This window comes from Dipodomys merriami, unplaced genomic scaffold, assembly GCF_024711535.1.
Source record: "Dipodomys merriami isolate MVZ:Mamm:240054 unplaced genomic scaffold, mDipMer1.0.p SCAF_387, whole genome shotgun sequence".
NCBI classification, from domain to species: Eukaryota; Metazoa; Chordata; class Mammalia; order Rodentia; family Heteromyidae; genus Dipodomys; species Dipodomys merriami.
The window spans coordinates 928,687-950,939 of NW_027205459.1; the positions used below are offsets into that span (position 1 = coordinate 928,687).

General features: G+C 36.3%; 1 protein-coding gene across 2 annotated transcripts in view; it reads right to left on the bottom strand.

Moving 5' to 3' along the window:
- The window catches only part of LOC138805117 (kinesin-1 heavy chain), a 41,190-nt gene that overhangs the window by 11,535 nt on the left and 7,402 nt on the right, over nt 1–22,253 (bottom strand). For both annotated transcript variants that reach the window (XR_011365445.1, XM_069989707.1), the window contains exons 3-15: nt 18,282–18,355; nt 16,376–16,480; nt 16,237–16,285; nt 15,715–15,770; nt 15,537–15,624; nt 15,238–15,362; nt 13,561–13,665; nt 13,138–13,283; nt 11,777–11,925; nt 10,064–10,257; nt 9,086–9,154; nt 5,930–6,136; nt 3,306–3,449 (exon numbers count right to left, since the gene is read on the bottom strand). Coding sequence is in view for 1 of the 2 variants with exons in the window: in XM_069989707.1 (XP_069845808.1) it covers nt 3,306–3,449; nt 5,930–6,136; nt 9,086–9,154; nt 10,064–10,257; nt 11,777–11,925; nt 13,138–13,283; nt 13,561–13,665; nt 15,238–15,362; nt 15,537–15,624; nt 15,715–15,770; nt 16,237–16,285; nt 16,376–16,480; nt 18,282–18,355 (1,511 nt within the window). In the remaining variant the exon portion in view is untranslated. The remainder of the gene's footprint in view (nt 1–3,305; nt 3,450–5,929; nt 6,137–9,085; nt 9,155–10,063; nt 10,258–11,776; nt 11,926–13,137; nt 13,284–13,560; nt 13,666–15,237; nt 15,363–15,536; nt 15,625–15,714; nt 15,771–16,236; nt 16,286–16,375; nt 16,481–18,281; nt 18,356–22,253) is intronic.

Sequence of the window (22,253 nt, forward strand, 5' to 3'; positions counted from 1 at the left end):
CCACATCAACAGAAAAAGCCAGAAGTGGTGCTATGGCTCAAGCGGTAAAGTGCTAGCCTCAAGCAAAAGCAGCTCAGGGACAGTGCCTAGGCCCTGAGCTCAAGCCCCAGAACTGGCCAAAAAAAAAAAGAAGATGGCAAATTTGAAGCCATGCTCGGCTACACAATAAGACCCTATTCTCAATGACTACACCCCAAGGAAAAAAAAAATCAATGAAGAATGGAGTTTAGGAAGGTAGAAATACTGTTTTTACTTTCCCTAATGATATGACCATCAAGAAAAACTCATGAAACTAACTATAGTGGCATTTGAAGGCTATAAGATTTGTATAAAAGTCAACCAACTTCTATATAACAACAATGAGTAATTCCACTTAATTTGGAATATAAACATACAGGCTGGGGTTAAAGCTTAGCAGCAGAGCACTGGCTAGCATATTGAAAGTAGTGAGCTTAAACCCCTGTACCACAAAAATGAAAGTTTCACTTACATTAGCACAAAAACAAACTAATACACAAAAAGGCAACAAAGGCAATAAACCCAATATATCAAGATCATAAGTAAAAAGCATGAAAGAATTTAATCCCCAAATCACAAGTTACTTTACAAATATTGAAAAATTGTTTCTGAAATTTATATAGAGGGTGCCCAACAATATTAAAGATAGATGCTAAAGCGTTACTGTAAGAAGACTGTAAGAATCAAGACAATACCAAGTTTCCTTTCCCTGAAAACTGTTCCATGGCTGCCTGAAATCTTGACACTGTTTTTTTCTTATGCAAACCTATAAAGTTTATCTTGGGCACAGTAAAAGATTAACAATAATATCTAATAAAACAGGAATTTTAATAACTATAAATTATAACACACTAAATAGACCATAAAATGTATACATGATTTATTCCTAGGGTTTTGCATTTAATATTTTCATACCACAGTGTACTATAGTAATTGAAACCATGAAAAACCAAACTGTTGATAAGGATAACTACTATATAGTACTGAAGACAAATGGTCAATGGAACAGAAGAATACAGAGCTCAGGAATAGACCCACATAAATACATTATCAACTGATCTCTGACATAGGGCCAAGGAATTCAATGCAGAAAGACATTCTTTTCAACAAACAGTGCTCTAATAAAATATCCACGAATAACACTGAATCTTAATATTTACAGGAAAATTAGCTCCAAGAGACCTAAACGTAAATGCAAAATAGGAGAAAATCTTATTTTGGTGATAAATTTTTAAAATAGTACCCAAAAATACAATCCAAGAAAACAAAAGAGCAAGTTAGACTCTATTAAAATTAAAATTCAGTTCTGCAAAATACTGCAAATTAAAATAGTAAAATATTAAAAACAGATAGTTACAAAATTTTTTTTAAAACCTAATACTAAATACGACTGAGGATTAACCAACAATTCTCATTAAACACCGTAGGAATATAAACTGCTAGTCACTTTGGAAGACCACTTGGAAATTTCTTAAAAAGCCTATAAACAGCTGGCTTGGTGGCACACTGCTGTAGCAGGCCTGAGCTATACAATGGACAGGATCAAAAGTACAAGACAAGCAGGGGCCTATACAAAGTGAGCTCCAGGTGGGGCTCATATTAAAACTTGGTCTCAAAAATCAACTAAGGCAGGAACCATCTGCTATAATCTTAACTACTAAGAAGGCTGAGATTGATCTAGAATCTAGGTTCAAAGCCAACCCAGGCAGAAAAGCCCATGAGACTAGATTTCCAATAACTAGCAAAAAGCCAGCTGAAGTGAGGCTCAAGTAGTGCCTGCTGATGAAGCAAGCAAGCGGAACAAACATGAGACTCTGAGTTCAATACAGACACTAGACAAAATATTAAACAAATGAAGGACAAAAAAATTACGCATAAATGCATACTCTAAGGAAAAGCTAGTATTTTGGAGAAGCATATATAGATGGTAAAAATAATAGTGACAAAAACTTGGAGGTAGGGTAGTAAAGCAAAAATTTTTCATGGTGGTAAACCATTCTGAACACTGTGATGATGGAATTATAATGCATTAAAAAGCATAAACTGTAAAAGAGTAAAGAAAAAAAAGTTCAACAGAAAAGAACTACATGTAGATGACAAAATACTAAGCATCCTTAAGTTTTTTTGTGTCTTCTTCCCCAATACCTATTTGAAAGACTGACTTGTTTCCAAACTGCTAGAAAGGTGCAGTAACAAAGCAGTCAAGGCATCAAGGAACCTGTTTTTATCACTGGTGGTATGACAACATATAAGCCATAACTACTGTTGGTTTTTTTCCAGCCTTCACCATTTTTTTTTCCTACTTAAATTAACATAAATGTACAGAGCAACTGAGAATCCCTTCGTTTTTTTTTGAGTTGTGAGGCTTGAACTCTGGGCTTGGGTGCAGTCCTTGCGCTCTTCAGCTCAAGGCAAGCACTCTACCGCTTGAGCTACAGCACCACTTCTGGTTTTCTAGTGGTTTATTAGAGATAAGAGTTTCACAGACTTTCCTGCCCGGACTGCCTTTGAACTGCGATCCTCAGATCTCAGTCTCCTGAGTAGCTAGGATTACAGGAATGAACCACCAGCGCCTGGCTTGACATCCCCTTTCTAATGTTCAGTGACATGAAGTAAATTTACTTTTACATCCAAAGATGGAACAATTCCCATGTATCTTTGTATTCCACATAACCATAAAAATGGGTAGAGCAGGATATTCAGACTGATTCTAAAGACAGCAAGTTAGGTCACCTAGTATTTAGTTCCTTTGTTTCAAAGGTGAGTTGGTGTGAAGAAATTATAGAACTAAGAATCCTGGCCTCTAACAACATGAAGTATGTGCATGCTTCTGCAGTTGACTTGCTAAATGTTTGACCACATATGTAATGTTGACATAACCTGTATTAGTATCCATTATAAGATACAGGGAAAAATATGGGGCACAGTGATGTATGACTAGTCCCCAGCTACTTGAGAGGCTGAGGCACATGGATCATCTGAGCCCATTATGACGCCAGCCTGGGCAACATAAAAATCACATTAAAACACACAAAACAAGGCATATTAAAACTGTTAAAGAAGAATTATTCAGTGTTCATTATTTTTCCTTTAAAAATAACATTTAAAGCAAGCACGGGCCAATTTATTTATGACTTTCCTCCTTCAGCTTCTTCAACAATATTACAAATACTTACATGGTAACATTATTAAGATAATTTCTAAATGCAAAATCTTTGAGCCTTATGAAGATAAGCAGTAATCAAACTTAGGAGTTGAATATACATTTAATATTTAGTTCTATTTACCTTCACATCATTATTTCCCACAGCAATTCCTATCTCTGCAAGGTCTTTCAGTAAAGATGCCATCATCTCAGCGGCTCGTTTTTTCTGGTGGCTGGTCATTTCCTTAAGTTTCTGAAGTTCAGCATCTATACTTGCTAAAGTTGCCTGATAAGCAAAAATGAAAAGAACAGACGAAACTCAATTCAAATCCTCATGAGGATCTCAAGTTTTTCACGTAACCTATAAAGTACCATATAGCTCAAGATATCTATCTACTGAATTTTGGGCCAGCTCCCAAGTTGAGCTTAAAAAATATTTTAGATTTCACAGACTATGTAAAGTAGCCATATTTTAGTCCATTAAGAATACATGTGTGTGGGGGAGGGGAAAAGGGAGGAAAGGGATATATACAGTAGGGAAAAAACAAAGGAGGGGGTGACAAAGTTCAGCAAGCAATGTACTCATTACCTTATTCAACTCATGTAACTGCAACCCCTCTACACAACATCATTACAATGAAATAAAATGTGTATATATAAAAAAAAAAAAGAATAGATGTGCAGGGGCTGTCAGTAAGTGTGAGGCTCAAGTGGTAGAGTTCTCAAGTTCCCAAGTTAAAATCCCAAAACTGGCACTTCCCTTCCTACCATACCACTTAAACACATAATAGAACAATAAGAGAATATGTACTAATTGCACTGCATTTTTTGGGAGGGGGGGGTCAGTCGTGGGGCCTGAACTCGGCCTGGGTTCTCTTCAGCTCAAGGCTAGTACTCTACCACTTGAGCCACAGCGCCACTTCCAGCTTTTTTTTTTCTGCTTATGTGGTGCTGAGGAATCGAACCCAGGGCCTCATGAATGCAAGGCAAGCACCCTACCACTGAGCCACCTTCCCAGCCCTCTACTGCATTTTTGAGACTGGATTGTTGTCATGAAGTGGCAGTTCCAAAATCAATTAGATATAATTAGCTAGATATTATTCATTGCTGTATTGGTTTACCTTTGGAAATTCAGTCTAAGCAAATTAATGCTAGCTCAGAATAGAGCTAAATTTCTACATGGTTAATATGCATTCTTCATTTACTTTCTACATACTCACTAAAAAGAATCCACCTGCTGATAATATTACTTGTGATACTATGATTTAAACAATTATCTAGGAGCTAATGATGAAGTAACATTACTAAGTTCAATTACTACAAGTCTACAGTTAGTAACAGCTACAAAGTCATCAAATTTTGAAAAGACCAAACCAATTTGGCTCATTTTTTAAGCTATTTAAGTTGCAACTCAGTGCAAGTTACTCATTTTTAGTCCTTGTCTTTAATGGTATAGTTTTACCTTTTTTTCTTTTAATTATTTTTCAAATAAGTTGTCTCAATTTTCTCCAGCCTAGCCTCAAACAACAATCCTCCTATCTATTCTCCTACATAGCTAGGATTGCAGATGTGAATCACTGAGAGTTTCATTTCAACTTGTTTCTTCTTGTGGCTAATTTCTTGAAATTTCTGAATATCAGTATGTTTGTCTGATTTAATCTAGAAAAGAATACTAGCTTTCTTGCAATTCTCATAATACTGCCTGCTTCTCATAAACGTTAAAACTTACAGACATTTTCTCTAATAATATTGTTTAAGCATATAAGGTACTAAATGCCAGGGGTTTGTAACTATTACCAATTGTGATAGTACCAATTTCAACTCCACAACAAGACACAGTTATTTATGTCTTAGAAACTGTAACCAATAGACAAGGAGTTCTGATGTTGTAGAGTTCTGATGTTGCCATTGTTCTACCTACTAAACAACAAATAGGTTTAACAATTTAACTTGGGAAGTCTATAATGATGTCTTTAATCTCCATGGCACTAAATTGACTTCAAGCTTTGGTGATTAAAAAGGGGAGATGAACTCATCAGGGGAAGGAAACCTTTTAACAGTGTTATTTCATTGTGCTGACTGCTTTCCTTTAGACAAGAGTACAGAGTCTGGGAAATAGGTGGTATGTGATGAACCTGAGTGCAAGTCCAGTTCCAATTTCTAAATGAGAAACTAAGAATAGTGATATTGAAACAATTATAGCTATATACTATTTCTGGCATCACTGGTTGGTAGTCCCTGCCCTAAGGAATAGTAAATAAAAATTTCCACTTATTAGAGAACCACAGAAGATCCTATTACATTGTGCTGGGAAGGCATCATTCCAGGTGATGGACTATTCACTGTTCTAGTGAAAAATTACATGCTTTTATGTCCTTGGAACTATTCTAAATAATTCAGTTAAACAGCATTACCTTTACTTTTTGTGTATTTATTTCTTGATTTGTAGTTTTGAATAATCACCTAATAGTAAAAACTGAAGGCTTTTAGTTCTTTTCACTTTATCATTAAGAATAGCTAAAATCTTTTCAATTAATCCTGAAAGCACACATTTTAAAGACCTTCAGGAACCAAAATAATAACCCTCTTCCTTTACTTACAAGGTTTCAAAATACAGGATAATTGAAGTTAAAGCATGACTCTGAATGCTATCAAATCCTGAGACTTGATGCTATCAGTACCTAAGGCTTATTTAGAAATAACTTAAGTAACTTTCCAATTAACTTTGATTATGCTACTATTAAGGAAAAAGTACCTGTATCTTACCGATTTCTGATTCAATTCATCACTAAGCAATTCATATTCCTTAGTTTTGTCTTCAACTTCCTGAGACTTCTGATCATAATTAACAGCAAGTTCCTCTAAGGCCTGTAAAACTTCTTTTACTTCTTCTTTAGAGGCATCATTTTCTGCTTGAAGGCGATTCAGCTCAGCTTGCATATTGTCTTGATCCCTTCTGGTAGATGCCAGAAGCTATAAAGAAACAGTAAAATATGTATTTTCACCAATAAATATAATTTTTACAACACATCGAATGGCTTTATCATTTACTAAGCACCAAGAAATAAAATGTGGGTGCTAATGTTTAACACTCATTCAACAAATTTACTGAATACTTATTACATAGGCCCTGGGGGAAGACAGAATGTAAGATAACATTTTGCCTTTGCGGAGTCTAGTAAAATAAGACAGGAACCTAGAAAAGGCAAACACAGAGTGGAATGTAAGTTATAAAGGAGGACAGGACCAGTAGGAGTTTGGCAGTTGAGAAAAGGGGGTGTTAGCCAGGCATTGGTGGCTCACACCTGTAATTCTAGCTACTAAGGAGGCTGAGATCTGAGGATCACAGTTCAAAGGCCCAGCCCAGGAAGGAAAGTCTGAGACTTTTATCTCCAATAAACTACCAGAAAACCAGAAGTGGTGCTGTGGCTCAATTGGTAGAACACTGGCCTTGAGCTGAAGAACTGAGGGACAGCGCCCAGGCCCAGAGTCCAGGCCCCATGACTAAGAAAAGGAAAGGAAAGAAAAGGAGGTGTTTCTAGAGAGTATTTAAAGAAAAATTGAATAAAATAGGTAGATTTTAGTTAGGTGAAAATTACTAATCGACTCTATTGACTTATGAATTGAGTTCAGACAAACAAGAACTTAGATGTTTAGAATAGTTCATTAGAAGTTTAGATTTACTTTGGGCAACACTGGGAGCAATGCTATGCCTCAGCACATAAAATTTGAAATGGAGAGAACAGACTAGTCAAGAAGCTACTGCAATCATCCAATAAGTGACCTTTTTTGTTTTCTGGTGCCAGTCCTAGGGCTATCCCTGAGCATTTTTTGCTCAAGGCTAGTGCTTTATCACTTGAGCCACAGCTCCACTTTTGGCTTTTCAGTTAATGGTAGAAAAAGATTCTCACAGTCTTTCTTGCCTGGGCTGGTTTCAAACCATAATCCCCAGATCTCAGGCTCCAGAGTAGCTAGGATTACAGGTGTGAGCCACTGGCAGATCAATGGCTTTTAGTAGGGACATTCAGAAATATGCAGGAGTGTTCGTATTTGGAAATCATGGGATGTTCCTTCTGGGTAATAATAGCATTTAGAATCAGGGACGCTAAATATCCTATAATGCACAGGACAAAACAGCAAACAAACAAACAAAAAAAACCCCAAGATAACCAAAAATGTCCTACAGTTATGTTTAAATATGAAGATGAAATGACCAGGATTAATTTCAATGAGGATGGACAACCCTTATAAACGGGATATAAACTTTATCCTCATCTCCCCAAAAAAACTTACATAGGGACTATTTTTTCCATACAGGGTGGGATAAAATGAAGGACCAAACTAGGATCTAGGAAAAGAAAGATATGGAAGAACTGAGATGAAAGGAAAGACTACAGAAATGAACAGAAGTGGGTAGAAACGATGAAAGAGTTACAATCTTCCTTTATTTTGCAGTGGTAGGGATCAATCCAGGGCCTTTGCACATTCCATGCAAGCACTGTACCACATGACCAGCTCTAAAAAGTGCTTTCAATTCATGAGACATTCTCATTTCCATAAAAAGTAATGCTGAAAAATACAATTAAAGCTAATGGGATTTTTTTTTTTAAAGTCTTTAATACCTGTAGACTTGTATCTTGTTTTCAAGTGAACCAGTGACTACAGGAGTTGGGTTTTTTGTTTTTCAGTCATGAGGCTTGAACTCATGGCCTGGGCACTGTTCCTGAGCTCTTTTGCTTAAGGTTAGCACTCCACCACCTTTACTCACAGTGCTACTTCTGGTTTTTAAGTGGTTAATTGGAGAAAAGAGTCTCGCAGACTTTGCTGCCCAGGCTGGCTTTTTTGAACCTCAATCCTCAGATCTCAGTTTCCTGAGTAACTACAATTACAGGTTTGAGCCACCTGCACCTGGCTTAATAAAAAAAATTTATGGTAGAAGATTGCCTGCATGCACAAGGCCCTTGGTCAAACCAAAAAAAAAGCTCGTAGTCATATCCACACGTGAGTATTGTTCATTAGGGGGCGGGGAAGAATCTAAAGTTACTCAAATCACTGTCCTAACTCTTCCTCACAGACCAATAATAAGATAAAAAACAACATTTTAGGGCTGGGAAGGTGGCTCAGTAGTAGAGTGCTTGCCTTGCATGCATGAGGCCCTGGGTTCGATTCCTCAGCACCACATAAGCAAAAAGAAAAAAGCCGGAAGTGGCGCTGTGGCTCAAGTGGTAGAGCGCTAGCCTTGAGCTGAAGAGCTGAGGGACAGTGTCCAGGCCCAGAGTTCAGGCCCCATGACTGGACCCCTTTGCTTTATTACTATAAAAAAGTTAAAAGTCCAGTCAATTGATGCTAAAGTTTCTGGTGGGGTGCTGGTGGCTTGTCTATAATCCTAGCTTTTCAGGAGACTGAGATCCAGAGGATATCATTTTGAAGCCAGCCTGAACACAAATGTCTTTTGAGAATCCATCTTCAAAATAACCAGCAAAAAGCCAGAGAGAAAGCTTGGCTAAAGTGGTAGAACAGCAACCAAGCAAGCAAACAAAGTAATCTGGAGCCCTGAATTCAAACCCTAATACTACCCCGCAGACTAAAATAAAATTTTTTTGTTTAACTTACAGGCTTCCTGCCTCAGCCTCCTGAGTGCTAGGATTACATGTATACACCACATCTGGTAAAAATATTTCAAAAAAGTTCTCTTCTCTCCAGGAGAAAGGAAACTCCAATTTAAAAACAAAGCAAAATTAAAATAAATAACTTAAGAGGAAGTTAATCTATACATCAATCCATGATTTATCTCCTCCAGGAGGCCACAATGTTATGCACTTAGTCATAAAATATTAAATTCTTGCATCTATAGATTTATCTTCAAATGATAGTAACAAATGAAACTTTTTTGGATGCATTATGAAAGAAAGTTAAACATACCTCTTCCTGATCCAACATTTGTGTCTTCAGTTTCTCCACCAGTTGGCTCTGTTGGTTAATCTCTTCATCCTAAAAATTTTCAAGCATTTAAGTAATAGTGTAACTGTTTCCCATACAAATTCTGAAATTACTATAGCCCACAAATAGTGTTTTCAAATCAACATAGTTTTTTCTCTTTAGAAAATTTTGAAACAAAATTCAGTTATCAAAAATGGTAATTCATTTAGGTGAAGAGGAAAAACTACTTATTTTTAAAGTCACTAATTAAATATTTAAAATGCTAGAAAAATAAGAAAGTTCAAAGTTACTGCTGAAATTAGATACAAAGCATTTCAAATAGGCCATCTCTGCTTAAAATACATTAAAGAAAGTAATTTTCTCCTATACTCTACTGTTCTTATCCTTTCCCTCCTTTCTATTAAGTTCAAAATGTTATTTTTCACATGATTGACACTAATGATTTAAGAAATGTATTATTCTTCCTGTTTTATATTTTATTAGGATCATCAGATTCCATATTCCAATGTCATTTACCAAATTTTCCTCAGAAAGTTTCCCTCAATCCCTCCTTTTCTTCCTTCCTATGGTGCTAGGCATCAAATATAGGACTTCACACAGACAGTAAAGTCCATGAAACTCTTATCTCCAATTAACCACCAAAATACCAGAAACAGAGCTTTGGCTCAAGTAGTAGAGCATTAGCAATGAGCACAAAAGGTCTTTCCTGTCCCCAAAAGAAAGCTAACAGAAACCAAGGAAGCTGTATATAGAGCAGTAGGAGCCCTAACATTCAAATTCATAAATAACAATCCAAAACAAAACAGACTTAGAACAAATAATTCATACCTTTTTTTTTTTTTTTTTTTTTGGTTGGTCGTGGGGCTTGAACTCAGGGCCTGGGCACTGTCCCTCAGCTCTTCAGCTCAAGGCGAGCGCTCTACCACTTGAGCTACAGCACCACTTCCAAATAATTCATACCTTGTCATCAAGTTGTTTGTACAATTTAGCAAGTTCTTCTTCACACTTTCTTCTTTCAGCATCAGTAAAACTTCCAGCAACTCCAATTGTGGCTGCTGGCTTATCATTGGTAATAGTAATATCCTTATCCACTGTGAAAGCTTCCAAGTTGGCTTTCTCTTTGTCAAACTGTTCATCAATCGGCACTGTCTCCCCTAAAACAAAAAAATCCACATATCTTAAACTTATTTCAATTTTATTTGACTTCATTTTTTGTACAATTTAATTTTAAATAATCTGTGTTAGCTACACAGAGTCTTTTGTTTTTTTGCTTTTGGTCAGTTCTGCTGTTGGTGTTTCCTATTTGGTTTTGACTCAATTTCCCATTCTGATCACTTATTTTTCTCCATAGTTTATTGGACTGTCTTTGGATTTTCCTGAAATTCACATAGGTTCCTTCTAATAGTTGTTTTGAATTCTTTGTCAGGAAACTCTCTCATCTCCATTTGTTTTGGGTCGGGTGATGGCACTTTATCTGTTTGGGGATTCCATGTTTCCATGTATGTGTGCTTTGATGCGTTCCAACTTGAAGAAGTTAACCACTTGCTCTACTCTGCAAATTAGGTTTGTGTGAAAAAGCCTCTCCAGTCAGCCCATCCAGATATCCAGGACAGGCTAGACACCTGAGAGCCCTAAGGCCTGCCCAGAGTCAACTGCCGACACTGGAGATCAAGTCTACTTCCCAAGGTATAAAGCCCATGATTGCAGGGTGCCTCCCACTTGGCACTGAGGCAGTTCTGAAAGTTCAGTTCTGTGGATACCTGCCTCATGTTTGGGGTAGTTGGAGCCTGCCCAGTATTGGATTCCAAGGGAACAGCTTGTGCTGACTTCTCTTTTTCTTCCCAAACACTAAGATGGCTTGGGAATGGGTTGACATGGGTAATATAAAACTGCCCTTCCTATCCACTCTTTCCTATTTTATTTATTTATTTATTTATTTGGGGGTCCAGTCGTGGGGCCTGAACTCTGGGCCTGGGCGCTGTCCCTCAGCTCTTCAGCTCAAGGCTAGCACTCTACCACTTGAGTCACAGCGCCACTTGCGGCTTTTTTCTTTTTTTTTGCTTATGTGGTGCTGAGGAATCGAACCCAGGGTCTCATGCATGCAAGGCCAAGCGTTCTACCACTGCGCCACCTTCCCAGCCCTTCTATTTTACTATAGTATAAACATATACTATGATTTCTTACCCACTTTTATTCTTTCAAAGGTATTCTGTGGGACAGCAATTTTACATATTGGTATTTCTGCAGCAGATGACTGCTAATGAGTTATTTCAACGTTTTACTCTTTCTTATTCAATTTCAGTAGCTTGGATCAACTTTTCTATTCACTCTATCCCTGAGGGACTTTTTTTCAGACAGGGTTTTATTATGCAGGCCAGGATAGCCTCAAACTTAGAATCCTCCTGCCTCTGCCTTCCAAATGCTGGAATTATAATTCAGCTTTGTCCCGGAAATTCATTTTATTACTTCTACCTAATCTAACTACATTGCTATGGCAAGATGTTGTAATTGGTATCTATCCCTCTAAACATATCAGAAAAAAAAATTCTAACACATAAAAACTGAAAAATGGACATGCTTTACTTTCACTTACATTAGTATAAAAATATCATGTTCATGAAATAGCCCTAAATCTATACTGAATAAAAAAATAAGAGATTCTTAAGTAATTACCATTACGCCATCGGTTGAGTTCATTTTCAAGCCACTGAATGGTATTGCGTAGGGTCTTATTTTTTTCTTTTTCTTTTTCATACTTCTTTTTCCACTGTTCTGCTGTTAACTCCACATTGACACAGACTGTATTCTTGATTGTTTTGGCCCTAAGAGATAAAATTGGAAAAAATGGATATGATTGATATTACTTTTGGTTGACAGATACAATGTATAATATATGGTTAATAACTGAATATTCCACATTTTTCCCCAGTTGTTTCATACTAAATTCTAAAAGCCTTTATGTATAGTGCTTACTTATTACCATCTAAGTTTGAATCAACCTCAAAATCTTTGAATAGTTAAAAAAAGAACTCACTAAAGACAAAAACAAAAACAAAAAATGCAGAGCATGCATTTTTGCAATTAATTTTCAAGGCCGAATTGAGAAAATAAATTATAATTCAAAGTCTCAGGTAAAGTAAACACTATTAATTTTCATAGACTAATCATTTCTTAGAGATTTTTGAACCTGTAAAATAAGTTAACGGGATTAACAATGGATTGTATATGCGAGGCTTTTATCATATCTAATTCAAATGCTTATTAATGATGAATTAAAAATTCTCATACAAATTTAAGTTAACAACTAACTTAAATTGCATGAAATCTTAATATATGCAAAATAAAGTATGGACCTATGAACTCTCACTTAAAAAGCAAAGTACATTTTAAAAATATGCACTGATTTGAACAGCTATCTGACATTAATAAATTTAATATAAAAAAGTCTGCCTACATTTTAGGCTTTAAGGGCTGGGAATGTGGCTTAGTGGTAGAGTGCTTGCCTTGCATGCATGAAGCCATGGGTTCGATTCCTCAGTATCACATAAACAGAAAAAGCCAGAAGTAGCACAGTCTCAAGTAGTACAGTGCTACCCTTGAGCAAAAGCAGCTCAGGGACAGTGCCCAGGTCCCAAGTTCAAGCCCCAGGACTGGCATTAAAAATTAATAAATAAAAAGCTCAGGTATAGCACCCAGGTCCTGAGTTCAAGCCCCAAGTAAGTCTAGCACCAAGAAAAGAATAAAAGATACATTTTAGGCTTTATATTTCTTTTTCTGTCATTGTTGGTCATGGGGCTTGAATCCAGGACCAAGGCGCTGTCCCTGAGAGCTCTTATGCTCAAGACTAGCACTCTACCACTTTGAGCCACAGCATTATTTCCAGATTTTTAATTGGTTAATTGGAAATAAGAGTCTCATAGGGACTTTTCTCGGGGCTGGCTTCAAACCGAGATCCTCAGATCTCAGCTTCCTGAGTAGTTGGGATTACAGGCATGAGCCACCAGTTCCTGGCAAGTTTGTATTTCTTAACAAACCTTTGACCAAACAGGAGTGTAGACTTTGTTTCAGACTCATTGTATGATGATGGAGAGCAGCAAATGACAATAGTGGTTCTACAGTTGCCTCCTAATGAATCTTGAAGAATTCTTGTCATTTTACTATCTCGATATGGAACATATGTCTACATATAAAAACAAAGAAAAGAAGATCAATGGGTTACTTTATATAAAATTCCCTATAAAAACTACTTGAAATAATTAGTTATTTTAACAGCTTAATATCAAGATGGAAACTAAGATTTACATTAATAATTAAATTTCTTAAAAGAACTAATTTACACAGATTCTGTGAACTTCTCTCACATATATATGCACATATATATGTATATATACACACATTTACATTAAAATAATCTCCCCCAAAATAGCAGGGCACTAAAAAGGAGAATGTATACTCACACTACCCTCAGCCAAAGCAGAAATAACATTTCCAAGAGCAGAAAGTGATTTGTTGATGTTCTTAGCTTCATCTAGTACAGCACCTTCAGCTCCAGTTTTACTAACCTATGATTCCACAATAATAAAACAAAAGTACAAGTTTAAGATGATTTACTTTCAACTTTCTAGAAACTGTAAGTCATCAATAATTTGCAAAGGTAAAACACAAGCTTCATGTTATTTAACAAGCATTTATTCTAAGGTTCTACTTACTATTCTGCAAGTACCATTCTTCTAAAAACTTAAACTAGTTGCATAAAAGATATTATTAACATATCAAATTTTACTTTTAGTTTGTGCTCTTCAAATAACCAATTCATAGCGATTTTCATTGCTACTCTTTGTTATATTAGAAAAGACAAACCTATAATCTACTAAAATGTAATGTTAATGGCTATAACTTACAGAAAAAATAGATTAAATTTAAACATACTATATTTGTTTAAAAATATTAAAAATGTCTAAAATACCTACATTACAAATATGTTTAACAATAAATAACATTGTTAAATAAATGGCTTCCTAACATTCCACAGTTACAGACAGTCTTAGCAGAACAGCAATACTGACCATAAAGGTCAATATAAAACATCAAAACCTATTCTGATATCAATGTGAACTAAAATTTGATATACAATATTATAAAAATGAAATAATAATCCAAAGAAAAAAGTATCAGCAAAGCTTTGTATCCATGGATTCAACTGGCCAACAGTGGAAAAGATTTAGGAAAAAACCTCACGTTTGAACACACAAACTTTGTTTTTTTAAATTTCTGGCAGCAGTAGGGGTTGACCTTATGGCCTTGCACTTGCACTTTCCCACTTGAGCCACACCCCAAGCCTGTTTGCTTTAATTATTTTTGGTGGGATAAAGACAAATTGAATTTATGTCTAGGCAGGCCTGGAAACCGACCTTCTTGTGACAAGCCTGCACCACAACACCCAGCTACTGGTTGGGATAAAGGTCCTACTAATAATTTTTTCTTTCTTGGGGTGGGCTCCTATTTAGATGAGATTACAGACATGAGGCACTGGCACCTAGCCTAGACTTTTACAGTAGTCACTTACACAATACAACTGTTATTTACAAAGCATTTACACTATATTATGTATTAGTAATCTGGAGATGATTGAAGGTATATAGGATATGCCTAAATTACATGTAAATACTGTGCATATAAGGTAAGAGTCTTGAATGCCAGTGTTTCTGGGTATCCACAGGATGACATGAGGGTGGAATAATCTTTCAAAACAATTCTCCATGGAAAGCAAGAGACAACTATACAACTAGACCAGAAAGGATTAAGCAAGTTACCAGCAGTGGCAGTCACCAATGCAGGTAAGACACCAGAAAAGGAATACTTAATAAAATTCACTTCATATATTGAACAAATTCTCAATATAAACACACATCCTTAAGTCAAGGTATATATACTGGCAGAACCAAGTGTGGTCAAAGGACAGATCATTCAACTTATGCTATCATAAAGCACTGACACCAACAATTATAATTCTCAGATTAACAAAGTAATTTCGAAATTTTCCATGTGCAACAATGAACACATGTATAAGTCCCAATTCAAGGTAAAGTTTACAAAAATGCTTAAATATAGCTTAGAATACATAAGGACTTTACCTTTTCACTACCTGCTAAGTCAACCAAATAAAGTTTTCCGCTCAGTTTTTGTTCCGTTTGTGTGTTCTCTTGTTTTACATTAATAAGAAATATACTGTGACTCCTAGAGCTATGTTCATTCATATCTGAAATGAAATAATAAACAACTATAAATAAACATGGTTTCTTTACTAGTAATTTCCCTTAAAGAATTATTTTACATTTTAAAAAATCTTACGATTATCAAACTGGGTGAGTTTATCCAGAAATTGATTTATTCACTTGATTTATACTCTAATAATAATAAATATTCTACTTACTTGTAACTGCTACATGTCTGTTGGATTTTCCTTCATCTATGGTATCCATAACTTCATCTGGACTACATACAAAACGCTCTGTGCATCCCTAGAAAAAATTTAAAGTATTGTCAAATCCTTTAAAAAAGTTAATACAGGGCTTTTTCTAAATAACCATTTTCTATTATTTCCTAAGTACCTTTACATAAGGAACACGGTTTTTGTCTTCATGAACTGAAAGGTTGGTCTTTGAAACTGAAAAGAGAAAAAGTAGCAATATTATTCTAAACTCTTAGACCAGTTTTGAAATAACTACAATTAATAGGCTTCCCTTTGTAATCTAATGCTACTAGGTAGACTTTAAGCCTAAAGATAATATACTTGACTACTGGCTGATATAAGAACTTAGGACTGAGATTCTCTAACTCAAAGTGCAGTACCGAAAATATCACTTAAGTATCACTTAAGAAATACCGAAGTGGCAGAGGACCAACCATTAGCAAAAACACAAGGTCCTGTGTTCAAGTCCTAGTACCACATAAAAAGTACTTGTATGCTATTCTATATCAAAAGATACATAACTAAAACTTCAAAAAAATTTAATTTTCCCATTACACATAAGTCAATTTAATGTTTTTTAATTAAGTTACTAATAAACTCACTTCTACTACTAAAGTAGCAGGAGCTATTTTCATTATTAAAAAGCAAGAAATTAACTTACCATCTAATAGGTCCCTTATCTTATCCAAATAAATTTCAAAATACGAAACCTAAAGGGCAAAAGGATTAAGAAAATTTATAAAACAGTTTATTCACTTATTAAATATTTAATTGGGTTTGAATGTTAAGTTGTAATTTACCTTAATATGAAATTCCAAATTTTCATCCATGGAGTAAATGTAATTAAAAATATCTTGCACTATTCTTGGAATAATTCCCATGCCTTCTGGATCATGAAGTTTACCCTATGTACAAAAACAAACCAGATTTCTTAAACAAGTTGTAAGAGATAGAATATTTTTTATAATTTATGATCAAGAGAGGATAGGAACTGCAAATGCTATTTTTGTGGACAGCTCTCTAAATAATTTTAAAAAAGCCATTTTACTCAAGTATAATATTGTACACTATTGTACAAGGAATACACTTAATCTTTTCTTACGTGTTATGGCCTGGAGGCCGATCCTGAGATTTTTGTGCTCAAGGCTAGAACTCTACCACTTGAGCCACAGGTCTACTTCTGGATTTTTGCTAGTTAACTGGAGATAAGAGTCTCATGGACTTTTTCTGCCCCCGCTGGCTTCAAGCCATGATCCTAAGATCTTAGCATCCTGAGCACTTAAGGATTACACATGTGAGTCACCGGTGCTCAGCAACGTGTTTGATCTTAACAACTTCACGTAGTCACTAGGTTTAGATTATTATCACTTTTAAAATACTATGTTGGTCTTATACTTGATGAAATCAAGCAAGGAAAATTACATCAAAATAAGCAGTCATTACTTTATGATATACATTCAGATACAGTATTTGCAGAAGATCATAGGCCAGTAATTTTGGTGCTGGTACTGGGACCTGAACTCGGGGCTCTCCCTTAGCTTTTTTCAAAGCTGATACTCTACCACTTTAGCCACACCTCCATTTCCTTCGGACTGTTTAGACGCCAAGTTGGAATAGGCCACAACATCAATACTGACATTCTTATCAGAGAAGTCTGTTAGGCAAAAATTAATCTCTTAAGGGTGTGTGTGTGTGTGTGTGTGTGTGTGTGTGTGTGTGTGTGTGTGTGTGTGTGTGTGTGTGTGTGTGTGTGTGTGTGTGTGTGTGTGTGTGTGTGTGTGTGTGTGTGTGTGTGTGTGTGTGTGTGTGTGTGTGTGTGTGTGTGTGTGTGTTTCCACACCATCAATACTGACATTTTTATCAGGGAAGTTTAAATTAATCTCTTAAGACGGGGGGTGGGGGGTGGGGGGGGTGGGGGGGGTGGGGGGGGGTGGTGGTGGTGGTGTGGTGTGTGTGCGTGCGTGTGTGTGTGTGTGCGTGCGTGCGTGTGTGCGTGCGTGCGTGCGTGTGTGTGTGTGTGCGTGCGTGCGTGCGTGTGTGTGTGTGTGTGTAGAGTATCAGGGCTTGAATTTGAATTTAGGGCCTTGATCTCTGGTTTGGTTTTTCTTGTTCACACTTGAGCCATGCCTCCAATATGGTATTTTAGTGTTCAATTGGACATGTGTCTCAAGGACTTTTCTGTCTTGGTTGGCTTCAAGCCACAATGATCTCAGCCTTTTTTTTTTTTTTTTGGTCCATTATGGGGCTGAACTCAGGGCCTGAGGAACTGTTCCTGAGCTTTTTTTGCTCAAGACTAGTACTATAATACTTTGAGGCACAGCTCTACCTCCAGTTTTCTGGTGGTTAATTGGCAAAAAGAGTCTCACAAACTTTCCTGCCTGGGCTGGCGCTGAACCATGATCTTCAGAGCTCAACCTCCTGAGTAGCTAGGATTACAGATGTTAGCCACCAGCACATGGCTAGAATCAACTCTTAGTAGAATCAATATAAGCACTCAAATTTTCTCATATAATAGAGAATTCCTGCTTAAAACATTCACTATTTTGTGGTTATGTTGAGCAACAAGACAAAATCTGTGTATCATCTCTCCTGGCATGTGACAAGAGATTAAAAATGTTTCATTATTTTACAATAACTACAGAAATAAGGGATGAATGCCTTGTCTATACTGGAAACTATATCCAAGAACAGATTATAAAATATTACCTCCATTGTGTGTGTCTTCCCAGAGGATGTTTGTCCATAAGCAAATATTGTTCCATTGTATCCCTCAAGTACATCTACAAGAAAATAAGAAGTTTTATATCTCAGGGATTTTTTTTTCCTTAAGCAAGATTCACAGTAAATATATTTTAGAAATACATTTGACCTAAGTGATGAATAAATCAGGCTAAAAAAAGAACATCACACACCCTATTCCTAACCCATGCATACTCAATACTGTAAAACACAAAATACAAAATAATTGTGGGATAAATGGTAAGAAAGATTCAGATTTTCTTTAACATGAGTCTATCAAAGTTTAGTATGTAAAGAATTTGAAGACATGAAAAGAAATAATGTATTTAAACTAATTTTCTTAATGATGAATCAATTATCTAAGCAAGTACTCCCTCTAAGACCTAAGGTTCTTTTCAAGGTTAATGAAGAATTCCATTGCCTATAATTATTTTTACCAATGTACATCTCAAATGTCATTTCATTTGTATTCCAAGGTTTATGATCTAAAAGAAAAAAATCATGCAATTTACATATAGCTATTAATTAGTTTTTAGAAGTAGAACTAATTGGTTGGTCCGAGGGCAGTGGTGTTTACAACTAATTGATCACAACCAGAAGTAGAACTAATTAACTGGTGTTTACAGTGATTAAACCCCCAAACCCATACAAAACACTACATACTCAATCTCACCAACCAATCTACTGTTTTGTTTTGTTGTGCTGGGATCAAATACAGGCTTTGAACAAGTAAGACAAGTCTAATCCTTGTTTTTAGTATTTTTAAAAGGGAAGGGACAAAAACTCCCAATAGTGAGTGAATACATCTAGATTTCCAACAGGTATTAAGCAAAAATGACTAGAAGCTTGGGTCAAGTGGTAGCACCTGCCTGGTAAGTATTAAGCTTAAAGTTTAAATCCCAGTACTACAAGATAAGGGGGTAGGCATTACACCATTGGAAAGATTTTATTATTTTTAAGAAACTTCAAATTGTGGGGGTGGTGAAGCTAGGTACTGTTCCCAAGCATTTGGGGGGGGAGGGGATATCAGTCATGGGGCTTTAACTCTGGGCCTAGGCACTGTCCCTTAGCTCCTCAATTCAAGGCTAGCACTCTACCACTTGAGCCACAGCACCACTTCTGTTTTCTGGTGGTTTACTGGAGACAAAGAGTTTCATGGCCTTTCCTGCCCAGGCTGGCTTTGAACCTTGATCCTCAGATCTCAGCCTCCTTAGTATCTAGGATTACAGGCATGAGCCACTGGCTCCCAGCTCCCAGCTTCTTTTGTTCAAGGATAGTGCTCTACCACTTGGGCTACAGCTCTACCTCATCTATTTTTTTTTTTAAAGGGGTGGGGGGGTGTAACTTATTGGAGATAAAAGTCTCACAAACTGTCCTACCTGGGCCAGTTCAAACTGTGATCCTCATATCTCAGCCTCCTGAGTAGCTAGGATTAGATGCAAAATTCCCCAGCAAGAAATCTCAAATATTTTAAACTTTCCCTCAAAGCCTTTTTATTTTTGAGAACAACAAAATCATTTTGTGAATCACAATTATAACAGATGGGATTGCCAGACCTTTGTGAGCAATTTTGAAGAAATCATCTAAGAAAAAAAGTAGCAGACCCATTCCAATTCACACACATATGTGTATATATCTATGTATATCTTTTAGATCTAGATTCCACAAGAGAAAATATGTGATCCTTGTCCTTCTGAACCTACATGGTTTCTATCAGTTACCATCCATTTTCTTACAAATGACCTAATTTTTATCTTCTTCTTCTTTTTTTTTTGGGTCCGGTCATGGGGCCTGAACTCTGGGCCTGGGAGCTGTCCCTCAGCTCTTCAGCTCAAGGCTAGCGCTCTACCACTTGAGCCACAGCGCCACTTCTGGCTTTTTTCTTTTTTCTTTTTTTTTGTTGGTCGTAGGGCTTGAACTCTGGGCCTGGGCGCTGTCCCTCAGCTCTTCAGCTCAAGGCGAGCGCTCTACCACTTGAGCTACAACGCCACTTCCGGTTTTCTGGTGGTTTATTGGAGATAGGAGTCTCATGGTCTTTCTTGCCCGGGCTGGCTTTGAACCGCGATCCTCAGATCTCAGCCTCCTGAGTAGCTAGGATTACAGGCGTGAGCCACCAGCGCCCGGCTTTAAGATCTTTTAATCAAATACATAAAACTTATGCACAAAATTCCAATTCTTACAGACTTTTAAAAGTTCTTTTCCTAACATCTGTGTTGCTACTGACTACACAATAGGTACTAAGTAACCATTTATAGGGGAATGCCTATATAATATCGTAGGTTTTGGTTGTGTGAACATAATAGAATACAAGGACTGCTAAAACAGTAAGTGCATCATAACTAATTTGAGACTTCAAAAGTAACTTTAAACTTTTAATGATTACAGAGATTATGGTATATTCAACACTGAAAAATGTATGGCGCATCCACTATAATCTCTGATCAATCCTGGGTGCAAGAGACAAAACAAATAAGATTTTTAAAAAATGGGTCTGGTGGGGTGGGAAGGTGGCTTAATGGTAGACTGCTTGCTTAGCATGCATGAAGCCCTGGGTTCATTTCTTTAGTACCATATGAACAGAAAAGGCCAGAGGTAGCACTATGGCTCAAATGGTAGAGTGCTAGCCTGAGCAAAAGAAACTCAGGGACAGCACCCAGGCCCCAAGCTCAAGCCCCAAGACTGGCAAAAAAAGGTGGGGGGAGCAGGTATCACTGTAGGAATACAATCCTTATCAATGAGAGAAGTAGTCATTCTTCAGTATCCAAGACAGATTGGTTCCAGGACCCACTAAAATGGAATGGTATGTATAACCTGTGAATATCCTCCCACTTGAAAACATTTCTAGATTACTCAATATTTAACCCAATATAAATGTTACATAGTCATCATACTGCATTATGTAAGGAAACACTGTTAACAGATTTTATGATGTGGGTAGGGTTATAACAGAAAAATGATTTAAAATGAGCCCAATTTTCTAGTTATTATGTCACACAGATAAAAATCATCCAGGTACTGAAGGTTAAGTTCTAAAAGCCAGAAAGAACAAAGGAAACCAAAGATAAGTAACTTGCAAATTTATTTTTGAAAAGGGAAAAGTGGTTATGGCCACCACAGGCATATATCCCAAAATTGCACTAAGGAAAATGTGGTTAAAATTAACTTCATTTTCTGTTGAGTTAGGGTCATACAATTTGGTACTTTGGAGAAATATAACATGATTTCATAAGAAGATCCAAGTTTTTCATCAAATTCTAAGTATTTTGACAAACTAAGAACTAGACAATTCTACAGGTAAGAAGTTCTGAGGTTGGCTGAATATCCAAACAATGTGGTATCATTATTTAATTAAGAGGTATCAACCTTATCCAGTTTTTAAAAGATTAGGCTAAAGACTGAGACATATTAAGCATTTTCAAATATTTTTAAAACTTCAGTGTCCTTGATACCACTGTAGATTTATCAGATATGCTGGAAGCCAACTTAGCAGATCAAGACAATATAAAAATAAAACTTAAAATGTGATCAAGAGCCAAAATTAACAAAATGGCTTCTGTATTTCAAATATTTACACTCCAATGTGCAAGTATGGAATAGAGCTTCAACCTGGCTGTAGAATATATGAAAAATATTTGTATGATTAAGTTGCTCATTTTTTCACTAATCAATCACAATTAAAAAGCTAATGTAATCATGGATTACAAAGATAGTTCAGCCATAAATCATTTAGCTAACAGGAACAAAGGTTTGATTCCCTCCCAAAAACAAACAAAAAGCTGCTATCTTAAATTGTACCAATGAATAATATATCTCAAAGAATACAATATACTCATGTTCTAATATCATTTTGGAAAACTGACACTTAGCATAGAATAACACTGCTCCCTCCCCTTTGCTGCAGTTAAGTTACAGAATTACCTACCACTTTCCCCTCATTTT